We start from the raw sequence: 19,935 nt of genomic DNA on the forward strand, positions 1-19,935 counted from the left end.
AATAATGGGGTGCAAAGGAGCAAAATAAATAAATAAATTAAATACAGTTGGGAAAGAGGTAGTTGTTTGGGCTAAATTATAGGTGGGCTATGTACAGGTGCAGTAATCTGTGAGCTGCTCTGACAGTTGGTGCTTAAAGCTAGTGAGGGAGATAAGTGTTTCCAGTTTCAGAGATTTTTGTAGTTCGTTCCAGTCATTGGCAGCAGAGAACTGGAAGGAGAGGCGGCCAAAGAAAGAATTGGTTTTGGGGGTGACTAGAGAGATATACCTGCTGGAGCGTGTGCTACAGGTGGGAGATGCTATGGTGACCAGCGAGCTGAGATAAGGGGGGACTTTACCTAGCAGGGTCTTGTAGATGACATGGAGCCAGTGGGTTTGGCGAGGAGTATGAAGCGAGGGCCAGCCAACGAAAGCGTACAGGTCGCAGTGGTGGGTAGTATATGGGGCTTTGGTGACAAAACGGATTGCACTGTGATAGACTGCATCCAATTTGTTGAGTAGGGTATTGGAGGCTATTTTGTAAATGACATCGCCAAAGTCGAGGATTGGTAGGATGGTCAGTTTTACAAGGGTATGTTTGGCAGCATGAGTGAAGGATACTTTGTTGTGAAATAGGAAGCCAATTCTAGATTTAACTTTGGATTGGAGATGTTTGATATGGGTCTGGAAGGAGAGTCTAACCAGACACCTAAGTATTTGTAGTTGTCCACGTATTCTAAATCAGAGCCGTCCAGAGTAGTGATGTTGGACAGGCGGGTAGGTGCAGGTAGCGATCGGTTGAAGAGCATGGATTTAGTTTTACTTGTATTTAAGAGCAATTGGAGGCTACGGAAGGAGAGTTGTATGGCATTGAAGCTTGCCTGGAGGGTTGTTAACACAGTGTCCAAAGAAGGGCCAGAGGTATACAGAATGGTGTCGTCTGCATAGAGGTGGATCAGAGACTCACCAGCAGCAAGAGCGACCTCATTGATGTATACAGAGAAGAGAGTCGGTCCAAGAATTGAACCCTGTGGCACCCCCATAGAGACTGCCAGAGGTCCGGACAGCAGACCCTCCGATTTGACACCCCACACGGCCATTTCTCCGTGTTACAGCGCTTGCCTACGGAAGACGAGGCAACAACCTGTGCTAATTAGCCATATACCATGCTCCAACACCTGTGTGGAGGTGTAGGTTCATCGGATTGAGGCACCCAGAGATGTAGAGCTGTTCAAAACTGCTGCAGGAATCCCTGTTTGTTCTTCTATTTGTTCATTTTAAAGCTATGACTCTGGTAGACAGAGGCTCTCCAGTACAGTAGGTGTAGGTTCATCGGATTGAGGCACCCAGAGATGTAGAGCTGTTCAAAACTGCTGCAGGAATCCCTGTTCTTCTATTTGTCCATTTTAAAGCTATGACTCTGGTAGACAGAGGCTCTCCAGTACAGTAGGTGTCGGTAATACACCATAATGTTGGATGCCGATAAATCCCACAGAAGAAGGAAGTGACGGGGACAACGGTAGCTAACTATAGCTAGTACACACATGTAGACAGAGACAGGAGAGCTGACGACTGTAGAGGGAGGAGGGAGACCGTAGAGCTGACGACTGTAGAGGGAGACAGGAGAGCCGACGACTGTAGAGGGAGACAGGAGAGCCGACGACTGTAGAGGGAGACAGGAGAGCCGACGACTGTAGAGGGAGACAGGAGAGCCGACGACTGTAGAGGGAGACAGGAGAGCCGACGACTGTAGAGGGGAGACAGGAGAGCCGACGACTGTAGAGGGAGACAGGAGAGCCGACGACTGTAGAGGGAGACAGGAGAGCCGACGACTGTAGACAGGGAGAGCCGACGACTGTAGAGGGGAGACAGGAGAGCCGACGACTGTAGAGGGAGGCCGGAGAGCCGACGACTGTAGAGGGAGGCCGGAGAGCCGACGACTGTAGAGGGAGGCCGGAGAGCCGACGACTGTAGAGGGAGGCCGGAGAGCCGACGACTGTAGAGGGAGGCCGGAGAGCCGACGACTGTAGAGGGAGGCCGGAGAGCCGACGACTGTAGAGGGGAGACAGGAGAGCCGAAGACTGTAGGGGGAGACAGGAGAGCCGACGACTATATATTTTATAGTGCTATATATTGATTACTGCATTGTTGGGAAAAGAGTTGTAAAGAAAGGCATTTCACTGTACTCTTGAACATGACTATAACACGTCAAATGTAATCCCCCTCTTCTTCCCTGCAGGAGCCCAGTGATAAAGGAACCATGGTCGATCCAATGGAGAATGGCTTGTTTGACATTCCTGACTATGACAACACGGATGACGAGACCTTTCCTCCTCTCCCCCCTCCCTTCTCACCAGGAGAGGGAGGAGATCCTTTTACAGGTGAGGACAATGACAACTGTAGCTCACCAGTACCTAGCCTGGTTCCAGATCTGGTTGTGCTATTTTGCCGACTGCCATGGTTGCTGACGTGCTTATGATGCTCTGGGACCAGACGAGACACACAATACCCAACACAAACCTGTGTGTCTATAGGTAGACTGATATGACGTCATCATCATTATTATTATTATATACACAGCTGGGAGACTTCCTGCTTACTGACATCACAGACAATATAATGGGTAGATATAGATATGACATCATTATTATTATTATTATTATTGTTATTATATACACAGCTGGGAGACTTCCTGCTTACTGACATCACAGACAATATAATGGGTAGATATAGATATGACATCATTATTATTATTATTATTATTAATACAGTTGGGAGACTTCCTGCTTACTGACATCACAGACAATATAATGGGTAGATGTACTTTCCATGGATGGCTGTTGATGTTGTTCAGGGGAGGAGGGAGGAGAGATCTCCAAGCTGGCCGAAGTCCCTGTTGCCAAGAGGAGAGGCGTCAAGAGACCACAGCCCAAACTGGACTCTCAGAGGTACGTGTGTATTAGCCTGGAGACGGGCATCAATGAGCGTTTGGATCAGGAACCTCTACAGGCCAGAATGTTGAATACAATGATATTGTCACGTACTTTACTGGTTGTCTGTGTGGCTGGTCCTTTTGATGGTAGAAATGTGAGATAATATATTTCACAGGAAAGTTAATAATTACATCAACTGATCAAAGCGCTGGTAGTGTGTTCAGATTTCTATCACGTGAAGCATGTAGCAGAGCCATGTGAACAGGCTGGGCCAGTGTGCATGTAGCAGAACCATGTGAACAGGCTGGGCCAGTGTGCATGTAGCAGAACCATGTGAACAGGCTGGGCCAGTGTGCATGTAGCAGAACCATGTCAACAGGCTGGGCCAGTGTGCATGAAGCAGAACCATGTCAACAGGCTGGGCCAGTGTGCATGTAGCAGAACCATGTCAACAGGCTGGGTCAGTGTGCATGTATCAGAACCATGTCAACAGGCTGGGCTAGTGTGCATGTAGCAGAACCATGTGAACAGGCTGGGCCAGTGTGCATGTAGCAGAACCATGTCAACAGGCTGGGCCAGTGTGCATGTAGCAGAACCATGTCAACAGGCTGGGCCAGTGTGCATGTAGCAGAACCATGTCAACAGGCTGGGCCAGTGTGCATGTAGCAGAACCATGTCAACAGGCTGGGCCAGTGTGCATGTAGCAGAGCCATGTCAACAGGCTGGGCCAGTGTGCATGTAGCACAACCATGTGAACAGGCTGGGCCAGTGTGCATGTAGCAGAACCATGTGAACAGGCTGGGCCAGTGTGCATGTAGCAGAACCATGTCAACAGGCTGGGCCAGTGTGCATGTAGCAGAACCATGTCAACAGGCTGGGCCAGTGTGCATGTAGCAGAACCATGTCAACAGGCTGGGCCAGTGTGCATGTAGCAGAACCATGTCAACAGGCTGGGCTGGGCAGTGTGCAGAACCATGTCAACAGGCTGGGCCAGTGTGCATGTAGCAGAACCATGTGAACAGGCTGGGCTAGTGTGCATGTAGCAGAACCATGTCAACAGGCTGGGCTAGTGTGCATGTAGCAGAACCATGTGAACAGGCTGGGCCAGTGTGCATGTAGCAGAACCATGTCAACAGGCTGGGCCAGTGTGCATGTAGCAGAACCATGTCAACAGGCTGGGCCAGTGTGCATGTAGCAGAACCATGTCAACAGGCTGGGCCAGTGTGCATGTAGCAGAACCATGTCAACAGGCTGGGCCAGTGTGCATGTAGCAGAACCATGTCAACAGGCTGGGCCAGTGTGCATGTAGCAGAACCATGTCAACAGGCTGGGCCAGTGTGCATGTAGCAGAACCATGTCAACAGGCTGGGCCAGTGTGCATGTAGCAGAACCATGTCAACAGGCTGGGCCAGTGTGCATGTAGCAGAACCATGTGAACAGGCTGGGCTAGTGTGCATGTAGCAGAACCATGTCAACAGGCTGGGCTAGTGTTCATGTGTCTCCTGCATGTATCCTGTGAGCATGCATCAGATGAAATATGAACGTACAACCAGCGATTTGAATCAAATCCAATCAAATCTAATGTATTTATATAGCCCTTCGTACATCAGCTGATATCTCAAAGTGCTGTACAGAAACCCAGCCTAAAACCCCAAACAGCAAGCAATGCAGGTGTAGAAGCACGGTGGCTAGGAAAAACTCCTTAGAAAGGCCAAAACCTAGGAAGAAACCTAGAGAGGAACCAGGCTATGTGGGGTGGCCAGTCCTCTTCTGGCTGTGCCGGGTGGAGATTATAACAGAACATGGCCAAGATGTTCAAATGTTCATAAATGACCAGCATGGTCCAATAATAATAAGGCAGAACAGTTGAAACTGGAGCAGCAGCACGGCCAGGTGGACTGGGGACAGCAAGGAGTCATCATGTCAGGTAGTCCTGGGGCATGGTCCTAGGGCTCAGGTCCTCCGAGAGAGAGAAAGAAAGAGAGGAGAGAATTAGAGAACGCTCACTTAGATTCACACAGGACACCGAATAGGACAGGAGAAGTACTCCAGATATAACAAACTGACCCTAGCCCCCCGACACATAAACTACTGCAGCATAAATACTGGAGGCTGAGACAGGAGGGGTCAGGAGACACTGTGGCCCCATCCGAGGACACCCCCGGACAGGGCCAAACAGGAAGGATATAACCCCTGCCTCCAGCTGTTTGCTTAGAAATTCTAGGGACAATTAGAGGCCTGCGTCTTGTGACCGTAGCGTACGTGTAGGTATGTACGGCAGGACCAAATCAGAGAGATTTGAATAGTTGTGTAATTCTACATTCCTGTGGATATACTGAGTACGGTTACATGCACACGATAATGTGATTTATTATGGATATTCAAATTATAATGGTTCAATTTAAAAATGTTTACATGCTTTGTAAGAAGGAGGATTTCCCCTAATGACCCTGTTTCCACGGAGACGTCTGAAAAAGGCTCCCTGACGCCTCTCTCTGATAAATGCAGAACATCACCAGTCTAAATTAACATTCTACCACAGCGAACATGCATATTTGATTCTGAGTTGGGACATTATAAAGTTTGTACTTGAGAACTACTTCTAAAACCCAGTATATTCAGTTGTTCCTAACTCACTTCACTAAAGAGGGAGGCTCTCGGTTGGTGTCAGAACAGGCACAGATCAAATAGACCACTGGAACAACTGGGAGGCTCTCGGCTGGTGTCAGCACAGGTGCAGATCAAACACACCACTTCACTAAAGAGGGAGGCTCTCGGCTGGGGCCAGCACAGGTGCAGATCAAACACACCACTGGAACAAAAGGGAGGCTCTCGGCTGGTGTCAGCACAGGTGCAGATCAAACACACCACTTCACTAAAGAGGGAGGCTCTCGGCTGGGGCCAGCACAGGCGCAGATCAAACACACCACTTCACTAAAGAGGGAGGCTCTCGGCTGGTGTCAGCACAGGTGCAGATCAAACACACCACTTCACTAAAGAGGGAGGCTCTCGGCTGGTATCAGCACAGGTGCAGATCAAACACACCACTTCATTAAAGAGGGAGGCTCTCGGCTGGTGTCAGCACAGGTGCAGATCAAACACACCACTTCACTAAAGAGAGAGGCTCTCGGCTGGTGTCAGCACAGGTGCAGATCAAACACACCACTGGGACGCCGATTTAAGGTGTTTTACACGTCCTAATCATTTGAAAGACTGCTCAGAAAAGCAGGTGTTTTAATTGGCGTATGTTTACTTCAATTATGACCTCACGCCGATTTAAGATGCAGAGTAAGGTGTTTACATGACTCATGCCGTACTCGACCTTCTGACACAATCAGTTTAATATCAATAAATAATATCAAATATTTAAAAAACGATGTAAACATAGTCATTGTCTCACGTTCCTACCTGCAAAAGGACCAACCACACACACAACCGGTAAAGTTAGTTCAAATATAATTTTATTCAACATTATAGCTTGTACAGGTCATGAGAGAGAGAACTTTCCTAATCCAAATGCTCATTTATGCCCGACCATGAAAATCGATGTCTGGTTTTGGCATATTGTCCCTGTTCTGTTACAACCGACGGACTGTAACAGAACAGAACCCACAAAGGTTTTGATGATCAAGTCATTGTTGATTCTCTTTGTCTTTGCAGCAACATTGCAGACCTGTTTGATGTGTGGCAGTTCAATAGCCGGTGTTTTTGTTCACGTGTTTTACTCCAGGCTGATATCAGAAAGAGGACTTCCGGCTCTTCGCAACCTGTTTGACAACGTTCATTTCAAAGGCAAAGGACACGAGGTTTGGTCCTTCTGTAGCTCAGTTGGTAGAGCATGGCGCTTGTAAGGGTAGTGGGTTCGAGGCAATAAAAGGACTGCTAAATGGCATATATTATTATTATTATTATAAAGGCTAACAGCAGATTCAAGTATTGTGTCTCTTGTTGGGCAGATGGGTCTGTTTTGTCTGTTTTTTTTACTCAAAGTGAAAGATGATTGCCGAAAGGTTATCCAGTTGACTCCCAAAGCAGCCAAAGGGTGTGATGTGTGTGTGTTTTCCACCAGGCTGAGGACTTGCGGGTGCTGATGCAGAGGATGGAGAACTGGGCTCACAGGCTGTACCCCAAACTACAGTTTGAAGACTTCATAGACAAACTGGAGACACTGGGCAGCAAGAAAGAAGTCCAGGTCAGACTGACAGGCCCTTGTTGTTATAACCAACATGCAGGTCAGACTGACAGGCCCTTGTTGTTATAACCAACACCCAGGTCAGACTGACAGGCCCTTGTTGTTGATAACCAACACCCAGGTCAGACTGACAGGCCCTTGTTGTTATAACCAACATGTTGGTCAGACTAACAGGCCCTTGTTGTTCTAACCAGGCCCTTGTTGTTATAACCAACACCCAGGTCAGACTGACAGGCCCTTGTTGTTATAACCAACATCCAGGTCAGACTGACAGGCCCTTGTTGTTATAACCAGGCCCTTGTTGTTATAACCAACACCCAGGTCAGACTGACAGGCCCTTGTTGTTATAACCAACATCCAGGTCAGACTGACAGGCCCTTGTTGTTATAACCAGGCCCTTGTTGTTATAACCAACATGCAGGTCAGACTGACAGGCCTTTGTTGTGATAACCAACATCCAGGTCAGACTGACAGGCCCTTGTTGTTATAACCAGGCCCTTGTTGTTATAACCAACATCCAGGTCAGACTGACAGGCCCTTGTTGTTATAACCAGGCCCTTGTTGTTATAACCAACACCCAGGCCCGCTTGTTGTTATAACCAACACCCAGGTCAGACTGACAGGCCCTTGTTGTTCTAACCAGGCCCTTGTTGTTATAACCAACACCCAGGTCAGACTGACAGGCCCTTGTTGTTCTAACCAGGCCCTTGTTGTTATAACCAACATCCAGGTCAGACTGACAGGCCCTTGTTGTTATAACCAGGCCCTTGTTGTTATAACCAACACCCAGGTCAGACTGACAGGCCCTTGTTGTTATAACCAGGCCCTTGTTGTTATAACCAACATCCAGGTCAGACTGACAGGCCCTTGTTGTTCTAACCAACATCTGGAGGTGTGGTGTCAGTGGAAGTCAGACTGACAGGCCTGAATGTTGTTGTTCTAACCAACATCTGGAGGTGTGGTGGTGTTATAACCATACATCCAGGTCAGACTGAATGTTGTTGTTCTAACCAACATCTGGAGGTGTGGTGGTGTCAGTGGAAGTCATAAGGTCTGAATGTTGTTGTTCTAACCAACATCTGGAGGTGTGGTGGTGTTAGTGGAAGTCATAAGTCTGAATGTTGTTTTTCTAACAACATGTCTGAAGAGAATAAGGTCTGAATGGTTGTTCTAACCAACATGGACATGGAAGTGGTCTGAGTGGAAGTCATAAGGTCTGAATGTTGTTGTTCCCAACTAATACATGAAGTCAGGTCTGACTAACCAACATCTGGAGGTGTGGTGGTGTCAGTGGAAGTCATAAGGTCTGAATGTTGTCTGGAGGTGTTCTAACAACAACATCTGTGTTAGAAAGGATTCACTACGTATCAAGTGACTCAGAGTGGGAGTGCTGATTTTAGGATCAGTTTTGCCTTGTACACAACAGTGAATAACATCTGGAGGACCTGATCCGGATCAGAACTCCTACTCTGAAGTCACATACAGTCCCAGATCAATAGTAGTGTCTAGAGGTAGATATAACACAGTCCCAGATCAATAGTAGAGTCTAGAGGTAGATATAACACAGTCCCAGATCAATAGTAGTGTCTAGAGGTAGATATAACACAGTCCCAGATCAATAGTAGTGTCTAGAGGTAGATATGACACAGTCCCAGATCAATAGTAGTAGTATTATCTAGTAACACAGTCTGGAGATCAATAGTAGTGTCTAGAGGTAGATATAACAGATCAATGTCTAGAGGTAGAGTCCCAGATCAATAGTAGTGTCTAGAGGTAGATATAACACAGTCCCAGATCAATAGTAGGTCTGGAGGTAGATATGACACAGTCCCAGATCAATAGTAGTGTCTAGAGGTAGATATAACACAGTCCCAGATCAATAGTAGTGTCTAGAGGTAGATATAACACAGTCCCAGATCAATAGTAGAGTCTAGAGGTAGATATAACACAGTCCCAGATCAATAGTAGTGTCTAGAGGTAGATATAACACAGTCCCAGATCAATAGTATTGTCTAGAGGTAGATATAACACAGTCCCAGATCAATAGTAGTAGTATTGTCTAGAGGTAGATATAACACAGTCCCAGATCAATAGTAGTGTCTAGAGGTAGATATAACACAGTCCCAGATCAATAGTAGTAGTAGTGTCTAGAGGTAGATATGACACAGTCCCAGATCAATAGTAGTGTCTAGAGGTAGATATAACACAGTCCCAGATCAATAGTAGTGTCTAGAGGTAGATATAACACAGTCCCAGATCAATAGTAGTGTCTAGAGGTAGATATAACACAGTCCCAGATCAATAGTAGTGTCTAGAGGTAGATATGACACAGTCCCAGATCAATAGTAGAGTCTAGAGGTAGATATGACACAGTCTCAGATCAATAGTAGAGTCTAGAGGTAGATATAACACAGTCCCAGATCAATAGTAGTAGTAGTGTCTAGAGGTAGATATAACACAGTCCCAGATCAATAGTAGTGTCTAGAGGTAGATATAACACAGTCCCAGATCAATAGTAGTAGTAGTGTCTAGAGGTAGATATAACACAGTCTCAGATCAATAGTATTGTCTAGAGGTAGATATGACACAGTCCCAGATCAATAGTAGTGTCTAGAGGTAGATATAACACAGTCCCAGATCAATAGTATTGTCTAGAGGTAGATATAACAAGATCAATAGTAGTGTCTAGAGGTAGATATAACACAGTCCCAGATCAATAGTAGTGTCTAGAGGTAGATATAACACAGTCCCAGATCAATAGTAGTAGTGTCTAGAGGTAGATATGACACAGTCCCAGATCAATAGTAGTGTCTAGAGGTAGATATGACACAGTCCCAGATCAATAGTAGTAGTAGTAGTGTCTAGAGGTAGATATAACACAGTCCCAGATCAATAGTAGTGTCTAGAGGTAGATATAACACAGTCCCAGATCAATAGTAGTAGTCTCCCAGATCAATAGTAGTGTCTAGATATAACACAGTCCCAGATCAATAGTAGTGTCTAGAGGTAGATATAACACAGTCCCAGATCAATAGTAGTGTCTAGAGGTAGATATAACAGTCCCAGATCAATAGTAGTGTCTAGAGGTAGATATAACACAGTCCCAGATCAATAGTATTGTCTAGAGGTAGATATAACACAGTCCCAGATCAATAGTAGTAGTCTAGAGGTAGATATAACACAGTCCCAGATCAATAGTAGTGTCTAGAGGTAGATATAACACAGTCCCAGATCAATAGTAGTGTCTAGAGGTAGATATAACACAGTCCCAGATCAATAGTAGTGTCTAGAGGTAGATATAACACAGTCCCAGATCAATAGTAGTGTCTAGAGGTAGATATGACACAGTCCCAGATCAATAGTAGTGTCTAGAGGTAGATATAACACAGTCCCAGATCAATAGTAGTGTCTAGAGGTAGATATGACACAGTCCCAGATCAATAGTAGTGTCTAGAGGTAGATATAACACAGTCCCAGATCAATAGTAGTGTCTAGAGGTAGATATAACACAGTCCCAGATCAATAGTAGTGTCTAGAGGTAGATATAACACAGTCCCAGATCAATAGTAGTGTCTAGAGGTAGATATAACACAGTCCCAGATCAATAGTAGTGTCTAGAGGTAGATATAACACAGTCCCAGATCAATAGTAGTGTCTAGTAGATATATACACAGTCCCAGATCAATAGTAGTGTCTAGAGGTAGATATAACACAGTCCCAGATCAATAGTAGTGTCTAGAGGTAGATATGACACAGTCCCAGATCAATAGTAGTTGTCTAGAGGTAGATATAACACAGTCCCAGATCAATAGTAGTGTCTAGAGGTAGATATAACACAGTCCCAGATCAATAGTAGTGTCTAGAGGTAGATATAACACAGTCCCAGATCAATAGTAGTGTCTAGAGGTAGATATAACACAGTCCCAGATCAATAGTAGTGTCTAGAGGTAGATATAACACAGTCCCAGATCAATAGTAGTAGTAGTGTCTAGAGGTAGATATAACACAGTCCCAGATCAATAGTAGAGAGGTAGATATAACACAGTCCCAGATCAATAGTAGTGTCTAGAGGTAGATATAACACAGTCCCAATAGTATCTAAGGTAGATATGTCCACAGATCAATAGTAGTGTCTAGAGGTAGATATAACACAGTCCCAGATCAATAGTAGTTGTCTAGAGGTAGATATAACACAGTCCCAGATCAATAGTAGTGTCTAGAGGTAGATATAACACAGTCCCAGATCAATAGTAGTGTCTAGAGGTAGATATAACACAGTCCCAGATCAATAGTAGTGTCTAGAGGTAGATATAACACAGTCCCAGATCAATAGTAGTGTCTAGAGGTAGATATAACACAGTCCCAGATCAATAGTAGTAGTAGTGTCTAGAGGTAGATATAACACAGTCCCAGATCAATAGTAGTGTCTAGAGGTAGATATAACACAGTCCCAGATCAATAGTAGTAGTAGTGTCTAGAGGTAGATATAACACAGTCCCAGATCAATAGTAGTGTCTAGAGGTAGATATAACACAGTCCCAGATCAATAGTAGTGTCTAGAGGTAGATATAACACAGTCCCAGATCAATAGTAGTGTCTAGTAGATATAACACAGTCCCAGATCAATAGTAGTGTAGATATAACACAGTCCCAGATCAATAGTAGTAGTCTAGAGGTAGATATAACACAGTCCCAGATCAATAGTAGTGTCTAGTCCCAGATCAATAGTAGTGTCTAGGTAGATATAACACAGTCCCAGATCAATAGTAGTGTCTAGAGGTAGATATAACACAGTCCCAGATCAATAGTAGTGTCTAGAGGTAGATATAACACAGTCCCAGATCAATAGTAGTGTCTAGAGGTAGATATAACACAGTCCCAGATCAATAGTAGTGTCTAGAGGTAGATATGACCAGTCCCAGATCAATAGTAGTGTCTAGAGGTAGATATAACACAGTCCCAGATCAATAGTAGTGTCTAGAGGTAGATATAACACAGTCCCAGATCAATAGTAGTGTCTAGAGGTAGATATAACACAGTCCCAGATCAATAGTAGTGTCTAGAGGTAGATATAACACAGTCCCAGATCAATAGTAGTGTCTAGAGGTAGATATAACACAGTCCCAGATCAATAGTAGTGTCTAGAGGTAGATATAACACAGTCCCAGATCAATAGTAGTGTCTAGAGGTAGATATAACACAGTCCCAGATCAATAGTAGTGTCTAGAGTCTAGAGGTAGATATAACAGTCCCAGATCAATAGTAGTGTCTAGAGGTAGATATAACACAGTCCCAGATCAATAGTAGTAGTATGTCCCAGATCAATAGTAGGTAGAGGTATATAACACAGTCCCAGATCAATAGTAGTGTCTAGAGGTAGATATAACACAGTCCCAGATCAATAGTAGTGTCTAGAGGTAGATATAACACAGTCCCAGATCAATAGTAGTGTCTAGAGGTAGATATGACACAGTCCCAGATCAATAGTAGTGTCTAGAGGTAGATATAACACAGTCCCAGATCAATAGTAGTGTCTAGAGGTAGATATAACACAGTCCCAGATCAATAGTAGTGTCTAGAGGTAGATATAACACAGTCCCAGATCAATAGTAGTGTCTAGAGGTAGATATAACACAGTCCCAGATCAATAGTAGTGTCTAGATAGATATGACACAGTCCCAGATCAATAGTAGTGTCTAGTAGGTAGATATATACACAGTCCCAGATCAATAGTAGTAGTAGTGTCTAGAGGTAGATATAACAGTGTCTAGAGGTAGATATGACAGTCCCAGATCAATAGTAGTGTCTAGAGGTAGATATAACACAGTCCCAGATCAATAGTAGTAGTAGTCCCAGATCAATAGAGGTAGGTAGATATAACACAGTCCCAGATCAATAGTAGTGTCTAGAGGTAGATATAACACAGTCCCAGATCAATAGTAGTGTCTAGAGGTAGATATAACACAGTCCCAGATCAATAGTAGTAGAGGTAGTATAACACAGTCCCAGATCAATAGTAGTGTCTAGAGGTAGATATAACACAGTCCCAGATCAATAGTAGTAGTAGTGTCTAGAGGTAGATATAACACAGTCCCAGATCAATAGTAGTGTCTAGAGGTAGATATAACACAGTCCCAGATCAATAGTAGTGTCTAGAGGTAGATATAACACAGTCCCAGATCAATAGTAGTGTCTAGAGGTAGATATAACACAGTCCCAGATCAATAGTAGTGTCTAGAGGTAGATATGACACAGTCCCAGATCAATAGTATTGTCTAGAGGTAGATATGACACAGTCCCAGATCAATAGTAGTAGTGTCTAGAGGTAGATATAACACAGTCCCAGTCCCAGATCAATAGTAATAGTAGTGTCTAGAGGTAGATATACACAGTCCCAGATCAATAGTAGTGTCTAGAGGTAGATATAACACAGTCCCAGATCAATAGTAGTAGTGTCTAGAGGTAGATATAACACAGTCCCAGATCAATAGTAGTAGAGGTAGATATAACACAGTCTCAGAGGTAGAGATAGTAGTGTAGATATATACACAGTCCCAGATCAATAGTAGTGTCTAGAGGTAGATATAACACAGTCCCAGATCAATAGTAGTGTCTAGAGGTAGATATAACACAGTCCCAGATCAATAGTAGTGTCTAGAGGTAGATATGACACAGTCCCAGATCAATAGTAGTAGTAGTGTCTAGAGGTAGATATAACACAGTCCCAGATCAATAGTAGTGTCTAGAGGTAGATATAACACAGTCCCAGATCAATAGTAGTAGTCTAGAGGTAGATATAACACAGTCCCAGATCAATAGTAGTGTCTAGAGGTAGATATAACACAGTCCCAGATCAATAGTAGTGTCTAGAGGTAGATATAACACAGTCCCAGATCAATAGTAGTGTCTAGAGGTAGATATAACACAGTCCCAGATCAATAGTAGTGTCTAGAGGTAGATATAACACAGTCCCAGATCAATAGTAGTAGTAGTGTCTAGAGGTAGATATAACACAGTCCCAGATCAATAGTAGTGTCTAGAGGTAGATATAACACAGTCCCAGATCAATAGTAGTGTCTAGAGGTAGATATAACACAGTCCCAGATCAATAGTAGTGTCTAGAGGTAGATATAACACAGTCCCAGATCAATAGTAGTGTCTAGAGGTAGATATGACACAGTCTCAGATCAATAGTATTGTCTAGAGAGGTAGATATGACACAGTCCCAGATCAATAGTAGTGTCTAGAGGTAGATATGAACACAGTCCCAGATCAATAGTAGTTGTCTAGAGGTAGATATAACACAGTCCCAGATCAATAGTAGTGTCTAGAGGTAGATATAACACAGTCCCAGATCAATAGTAGTGTCTAGAGGTAGATATAACACAGTCCCAGATCAATAGTAGTGTCTAGAGGTAGATATAACACAGTCCCAGATCAATAGTAGTGTCTAGTAGATATAACACAGTCTCAATAGTAGTGTAGATATAACACAGTCCCAGATCAATAGTAGTAGTAGTGTCTAGAGGTAGATATGACACAGTCCCAGATCAATAGTAGTGTCTAGAGGTAGATATAACACAGTCCCAGATCAATAGTAGTGTCTAGAGGTAGATATAACACAGTCCCAGATCAATAGTATGTCTAGAGGTAGATATAACACAGTCCCAGATCAATAGTAGTGTCTAGAGGTAGATATGACACAGTCCCAGATCAATAGTAGTGTCTAGAGGTAGATATAACACAGTCCCAGATCAATAGTAGTAGTCTAGAGGTAGATATAACACAGTCCCAGATCAATAGTAGTGTGTCTAGAGGTAGATATAACACAGTCCCAGATCAATAGTAGTGTCTAGAGGTAGATATAACACAGTCCCAGATCAATAGATAGTAGATCAATAGTAGTGTCTAGAGGTAGATATAACACAGTCCCAGATCAATAGTAGTGTCTAGAGGTAGATATAACACAGTCCCAGATCAATAGTAGTGTCTAGAGGTAGATATAACACAGTCCCAGATCAATAGTAGTGTCTAGAGGTAGATATAACACAGTCCCAGATCAATAGTAGTGTCTAGAGGTAGATATAACACAGTCCCAGATCAATAGTAGTGTCTAGAGGTAGATATGACACAGTCCCAGATCAATAGTAGTGTCTAGTAGATATAACACAGTCCCAGATCAATAGTAGTAGTCTAGTGAGGTAGATATAACACAGTCCCAGATCAATAGTAGTGTCTAGAGGTAGATATGACACAGTCCCAGATCAATAGTATCAATAGTATAACACAGTCCCAGATCAATAGTAGGTCTAGAGGTAGATATAACACAGTCCCAGATCAATAGTAGTGTCTAGAGGTAGATATAACACAGTCCCAGATCAATAGTAGTGTCTAGAGGTAGATATAACACAGTCCCAGATCAATAGTAGTGTCTAGAGGTAGATATAACACAGTCCCAGATCAATAGTAGTAGTAGTGTCTAGAGGTAGATATAACACAGTCCCAGATCAATAGTAGTGTCTAGAGGTAGATATAACACAGTCCCAGATCAATAGTAGTGTCTAGAGGTAGATATAACACAGTCCCAGATCAATAGTAGTGTCTAGAGGTAGATATAACACAGTCTCAGATCAATAGTAGTGTCTAGAGGTAGATATGACACAGTCCCAGATCAATAGTATTGTCTAGAGGTAGATATAACACAGTCCCAGATCAATAGTAGTAGTGTCTAGAGGTAGATATGACACAGTCCCAGATCAATAGTAGTGTCTAGAGGTAGATATAACACAGTCCCAGATCAATAGTAGTGTCTAGAGGTAGATATAACACAGTCCCAGATCAATAGTAGTGTCTAGAGGTAGATATAACACAGTCCCAGATCAATAGTAGTGTCTAGAGGTAGATATAACACAGTCCCAGATCAATAGTAGTGTCTAGAGGTAGATATAACACAGTCCCAGATCAATAGTAGTGTCTAGAGGTAGATATAACACAGTCCCAGATCAATAGTAGTGTCTAGAGGTAGATATAACACAGTCCCAGATCAATAGTAGTGTCTAGAGGTAGATATAACACAGTCCCAGATCAATAGTAGTGTCTAGAGGTAGATATAACACAGTCCCAGATCAATAGTAGTTGTCTAGAGGTAGATATAACACAGTCCCAGATCAATAGTAGAGGTAGTGTCTAGAGGTAGATATAACACAGTCCCAGATCAATAGTAGTAGTAGATGTCTAGAGGTAGATATAACACAGTCCCAGATCAATAGTAGTGTCTAGAGGTAGATATAACACAGTCCCAGATCAATAGTAGTGTCTAGAGGTAGATATAACACAGTCCCAGATCAATAGTAGTAGAGGTAGATATAACACAGTCCCAGATCAATAGTAGTGTCTAGAGGTAGATATAACACAGTCCCAGATCAATAGTAGTGTCTAGAGGTAGATATAACACAGTCCCAGATCAATAGTAGTGTCTAGAGGTAGATATAACACAGTCCCAGATCAATAGTAGTGTCTAGAGGTAGATATAACACAGTCCCAGATCAATAGTAGTGTCTAGAGGTAGATATAACACAGTCCCAGATCAATAGTAGTGTCTAGAGGTAGATATAACACAGTCCCAGATCAATAGTAGTGTCTAGAGGTAGATATAACACAGTCCCAGATCAATAGTAGTGTCTAGAGGTAGATATAACACAGTCCCAGATCAATAGTAGTAGTGTCTAGAGGTAGATATAACACAGTCCCAGATCAATAGTAGTAGTAGTCTAGAGGTAGATATAACACAGTCCCAGATCAATAGTAGTGTCTAGAGGTAGATATAACACAGTCCCAGATCAATAGTAGTAGTAGATATAACACAGTCTAGAGGTAGATATAACACAGTCCCAGATCAATAGTATTGTCTAGAGGTAGATATAACACAGTCCCAGATCAATAGTAGTGTCTAGAGGTAGATATAACACAGTCCCAGATCAATAGTAGTGTCTACAGTCCCCAGATCAATAGTAGTGTCTAGAGGTAGATATAACACAGTCCCAGATCAATAGTAGTAGTAGTGTCTAGAGGTAGATATAACACAGTCCCAGATCAATAGTAGTGTAGATATAACACAGTCTAGAGGTAGATATATACACAGTCCCAGATCAATAGTAGTGTCTAGAGGTAGATATAACACAGTCCCAGATCAATAGTAGAGTCTAGAGGTAGATATAACACAGTCCCAGATCAATAGTAGTGTCTAGAGGTAGATATGACACAGTCCCAGATCAATAGTAGTGTCTAGAGGTAGATATAACACAGTCCCAGATCAATAGTAGTGTCTAGAGGTAGATATAACACAGTCCCAGATCAATAGTAGTGTCTAGAGGTAGATATAACACAGTCCCAGATCAATAGTAGTAGTAGTGTCTAGAGGTAGATATGACACAGTCCCAGATCAATAGTAGTGTCTAGTAGATATAACACAGTCCCAGATCAATAGTAGTGTCTAGATAGATATAACACAGTCCCAGATCAATAGTAGTGTCAATAGATATAACACAGTCCCAGATCAATAGTAGTGTCTAGAGGTAGATATGACACAGTCCCAGATCAATAGTAGAGTCTAGAGGTAGATATAACACAGTCCCAGATCAATAGTAGTGTCTAGAGGTAGATATAACACAGTCCCAGATCAATAGTAGTAGTAGTGTCTAGAGGTAGATATGACACAGTCCCAGATCAATAGTAGTGTCTAGAGGTAGATATAACACAGTCCCAGATCAATAGTAGTGTCTAGAGGTAGATATAACACAGTCCCAATAGATCAATAGTATGTCCCAGATCAATAGTAGTGTCTAGAGGTAGATATAACACAGTCCCAGATCAATAGTAGTGTCTAGAGGTAGATATAACACAGTCCCAGATCAATAGTAGTGTCTAGAGGTAGATATAACACAGTCCCAGATCAATAGTAGTGTCTAGAGGTAGATATAACACAGTCCCAGATCAATAGTAGTGTCTAGAGGTAGATATAACACAGTCCCAGATCAATAGTAGTGTCTAGAGGTAGATATGACACAGTCCCAGATCAATAGTAGTGTCTAGAGGTAGATATAACACAGTCCCAGATCAATAGTAGTGTCTAGAGGTAGATATAACACAGTCCCAGATCAATAGTAGTGTCTAGAGGTAGATATAACACAGTCCCAGATCAATAGTAGTAGTAGTAGAGGTAGATATAACACAGTCCCAGATCAATAGTATTGTCTAGAGGTAGATATAACACAGTCCCAGATCAATAGTAGTGTCTAGAGGTAGATATAACACAGTCCCAGATCAATAGTAGTGTCTAGAGGTAGATATAACACAGTCCCAGATCAATAGTAGTGTCTAGAGGTAGATATAACACAGTCCCAGATCAATAGTAGTAGTAGTGTCTAGAGGTAGATATAACACAGTCCCAGATCAATAGTAGTGTCTAGAGGTAGATATAACACAGTCCCAGATCAATAGTAGTGTCTCAGAGGTAGATATATAACACAGTCCCAGATCAATAGTAGTGTCTAGAGGTAGATATGACACAGTCCCAGATTAATAGTATTGTCTAGAGGTAGATATGACACAGTCCCAGATCAATAGTAGTAGTGTCTAGAGGTAGATATGACACAGTCCCAGATCAATAGTATTGTCTAGAGGTAGATATAACACAGTCTCAGATCAATAGTAGTGTCTAGAGGTAGATATGACACAGTCCCAGATCAATAGTAGTGTCTAGAGGTAGATATAACACAGTCCCAGATCAATAGTAGTGTCTAGAGGTAGATATAACACAGTCCCAGATCAATAGTAGTAGTGTCTAGAGGTAGATATAACACAGTCCCAGATCAATAGTAGTGTCTAGAGGTAGATATAACACAGTCCCAGATCAATAGTAGTGTCTAGAGGTAGATATATGACACAGTCCCAGATCAATAGTAGTGTCTAGAGGTAGATATAACACAGTCCCAGATCAATAGTATTGTCTAGAGGTAGATATAACACAGTCCCAGATCAATAGTAGTCTAGTAGATATAACACAGTCTAGATCAATAGGTAGATATATAACACAGTCCCAGATCAATAGTAGTGTCTAGAGGTAGATATGACACAGTCCCAGATCAATAGTAGTAGTGTCTAGATCAATAGTAGGTAGAGGTAGATATACACAGTCCCAGATCAATAGTAGTGTCTAGAGGTAGATATAACACAGTCCCAGATCAATAGTAGTGTCTAGAGGTAGATATAACACAGTCCCAGATCAATAGTAGTGTCTAGAGGTAGATATAACACAGTCCCAGATCAATAGTAGTGTCTAGAGGTAGATATAACACAGTCCCAGATCAATAGTAGTAGTAGTGTCTAGAGGTAGATATAGACAGTCCCAGATCAATAGTAGTGTCTAGAGGTAGATATAACACAGTCCCAGATCAATAGTAGAGTCTAGAGGTAGATATAACACAGTCCCAGATCAATAGTAGTGTCTAGAGGTAGATATAACACAGTCTAGATCAATAGTAGTGTCTAGAGGTAGATATGACACAGTCCCAGATCAATAGTAGTGTCTAGAGGTAGATATGACACAGTCCCAGATCAATAGTAGTAGTCTAGAGGTAGATATGACACAGTCCCAGATCAATAGTATTGTCTAGAGGTAGATATAACACAGTCCCAGATCAATAGTAGTGTCTAGAGGTAGTCCCATATAGTAGTGTCTAGAGGTACACAGTCCCAGATCAATAGTAGTGTCTAGAGGTAGATATAACACAGTCCCAGATCAATAGTAGTGTCTAGAGGTAGATATAACAC

The 19,935-nt window shown here is 42.8% G+C and overlaps 1 protein-coding gene across 1 annotated transcript in view; it reads left to right on the forward strand.

Moving 5' to 3' along the window:
* Positions 1 to 19,935, forward strand: part of LOC124019694 (TIMELESS-interacting protein-like) — a gene marked incomplete at its 3' end in the record, with an annotated part of 30,011 nt that overhangs the window by 1,060 nt on the left and 9,016 nt on the right. Inside the window, exons 2-6 of the mRNA XM_046335102.1 lie at positions 2,219 to 2,360; positions 2,834 to 2,927; positions 6,643 to 6,718; positions 6,982 to 7,166; positions 8,009 to 8,013. Of these exons, the coding sequence (XP_046191058.1) occupies positions 2,240 to 2,360; positions 2,834 to 2,927; positions 6,643 to 6,718; positions 6,982 to 7,166; positions 8,009 to 8,013 (481 nt within the window). The remainder of the gene's footprint in view (positions 1 to 2,218; positions 2,361 to 2,833; positions 2,928 to 6,642; positions 6,719 to 6,981; positions 7,167 to 8,008; positions 8,014 to 19,935) is intronic.

Source organism: Oncorhynchus gorbuscha, unplaced genomic scaffold (assembly GCF_021184085.1).
Source record: "Oncorhynchus gorbuscha isolate QuinsamMale2020 ecotype Even-year unplaced genomic scaffold, OgorEven_v1.0 Un_scaffold_655, whole genome shotgun sequence".
In the NCBI taxonomy this organism is placed as follows: domain Eukaryota; kingdom Metazoa; phylum Chordata; class Actinopteri; order Salmoniformes; family Salmonidae; genus Oncorhynchus; species Oncorhynchus gorbuscha.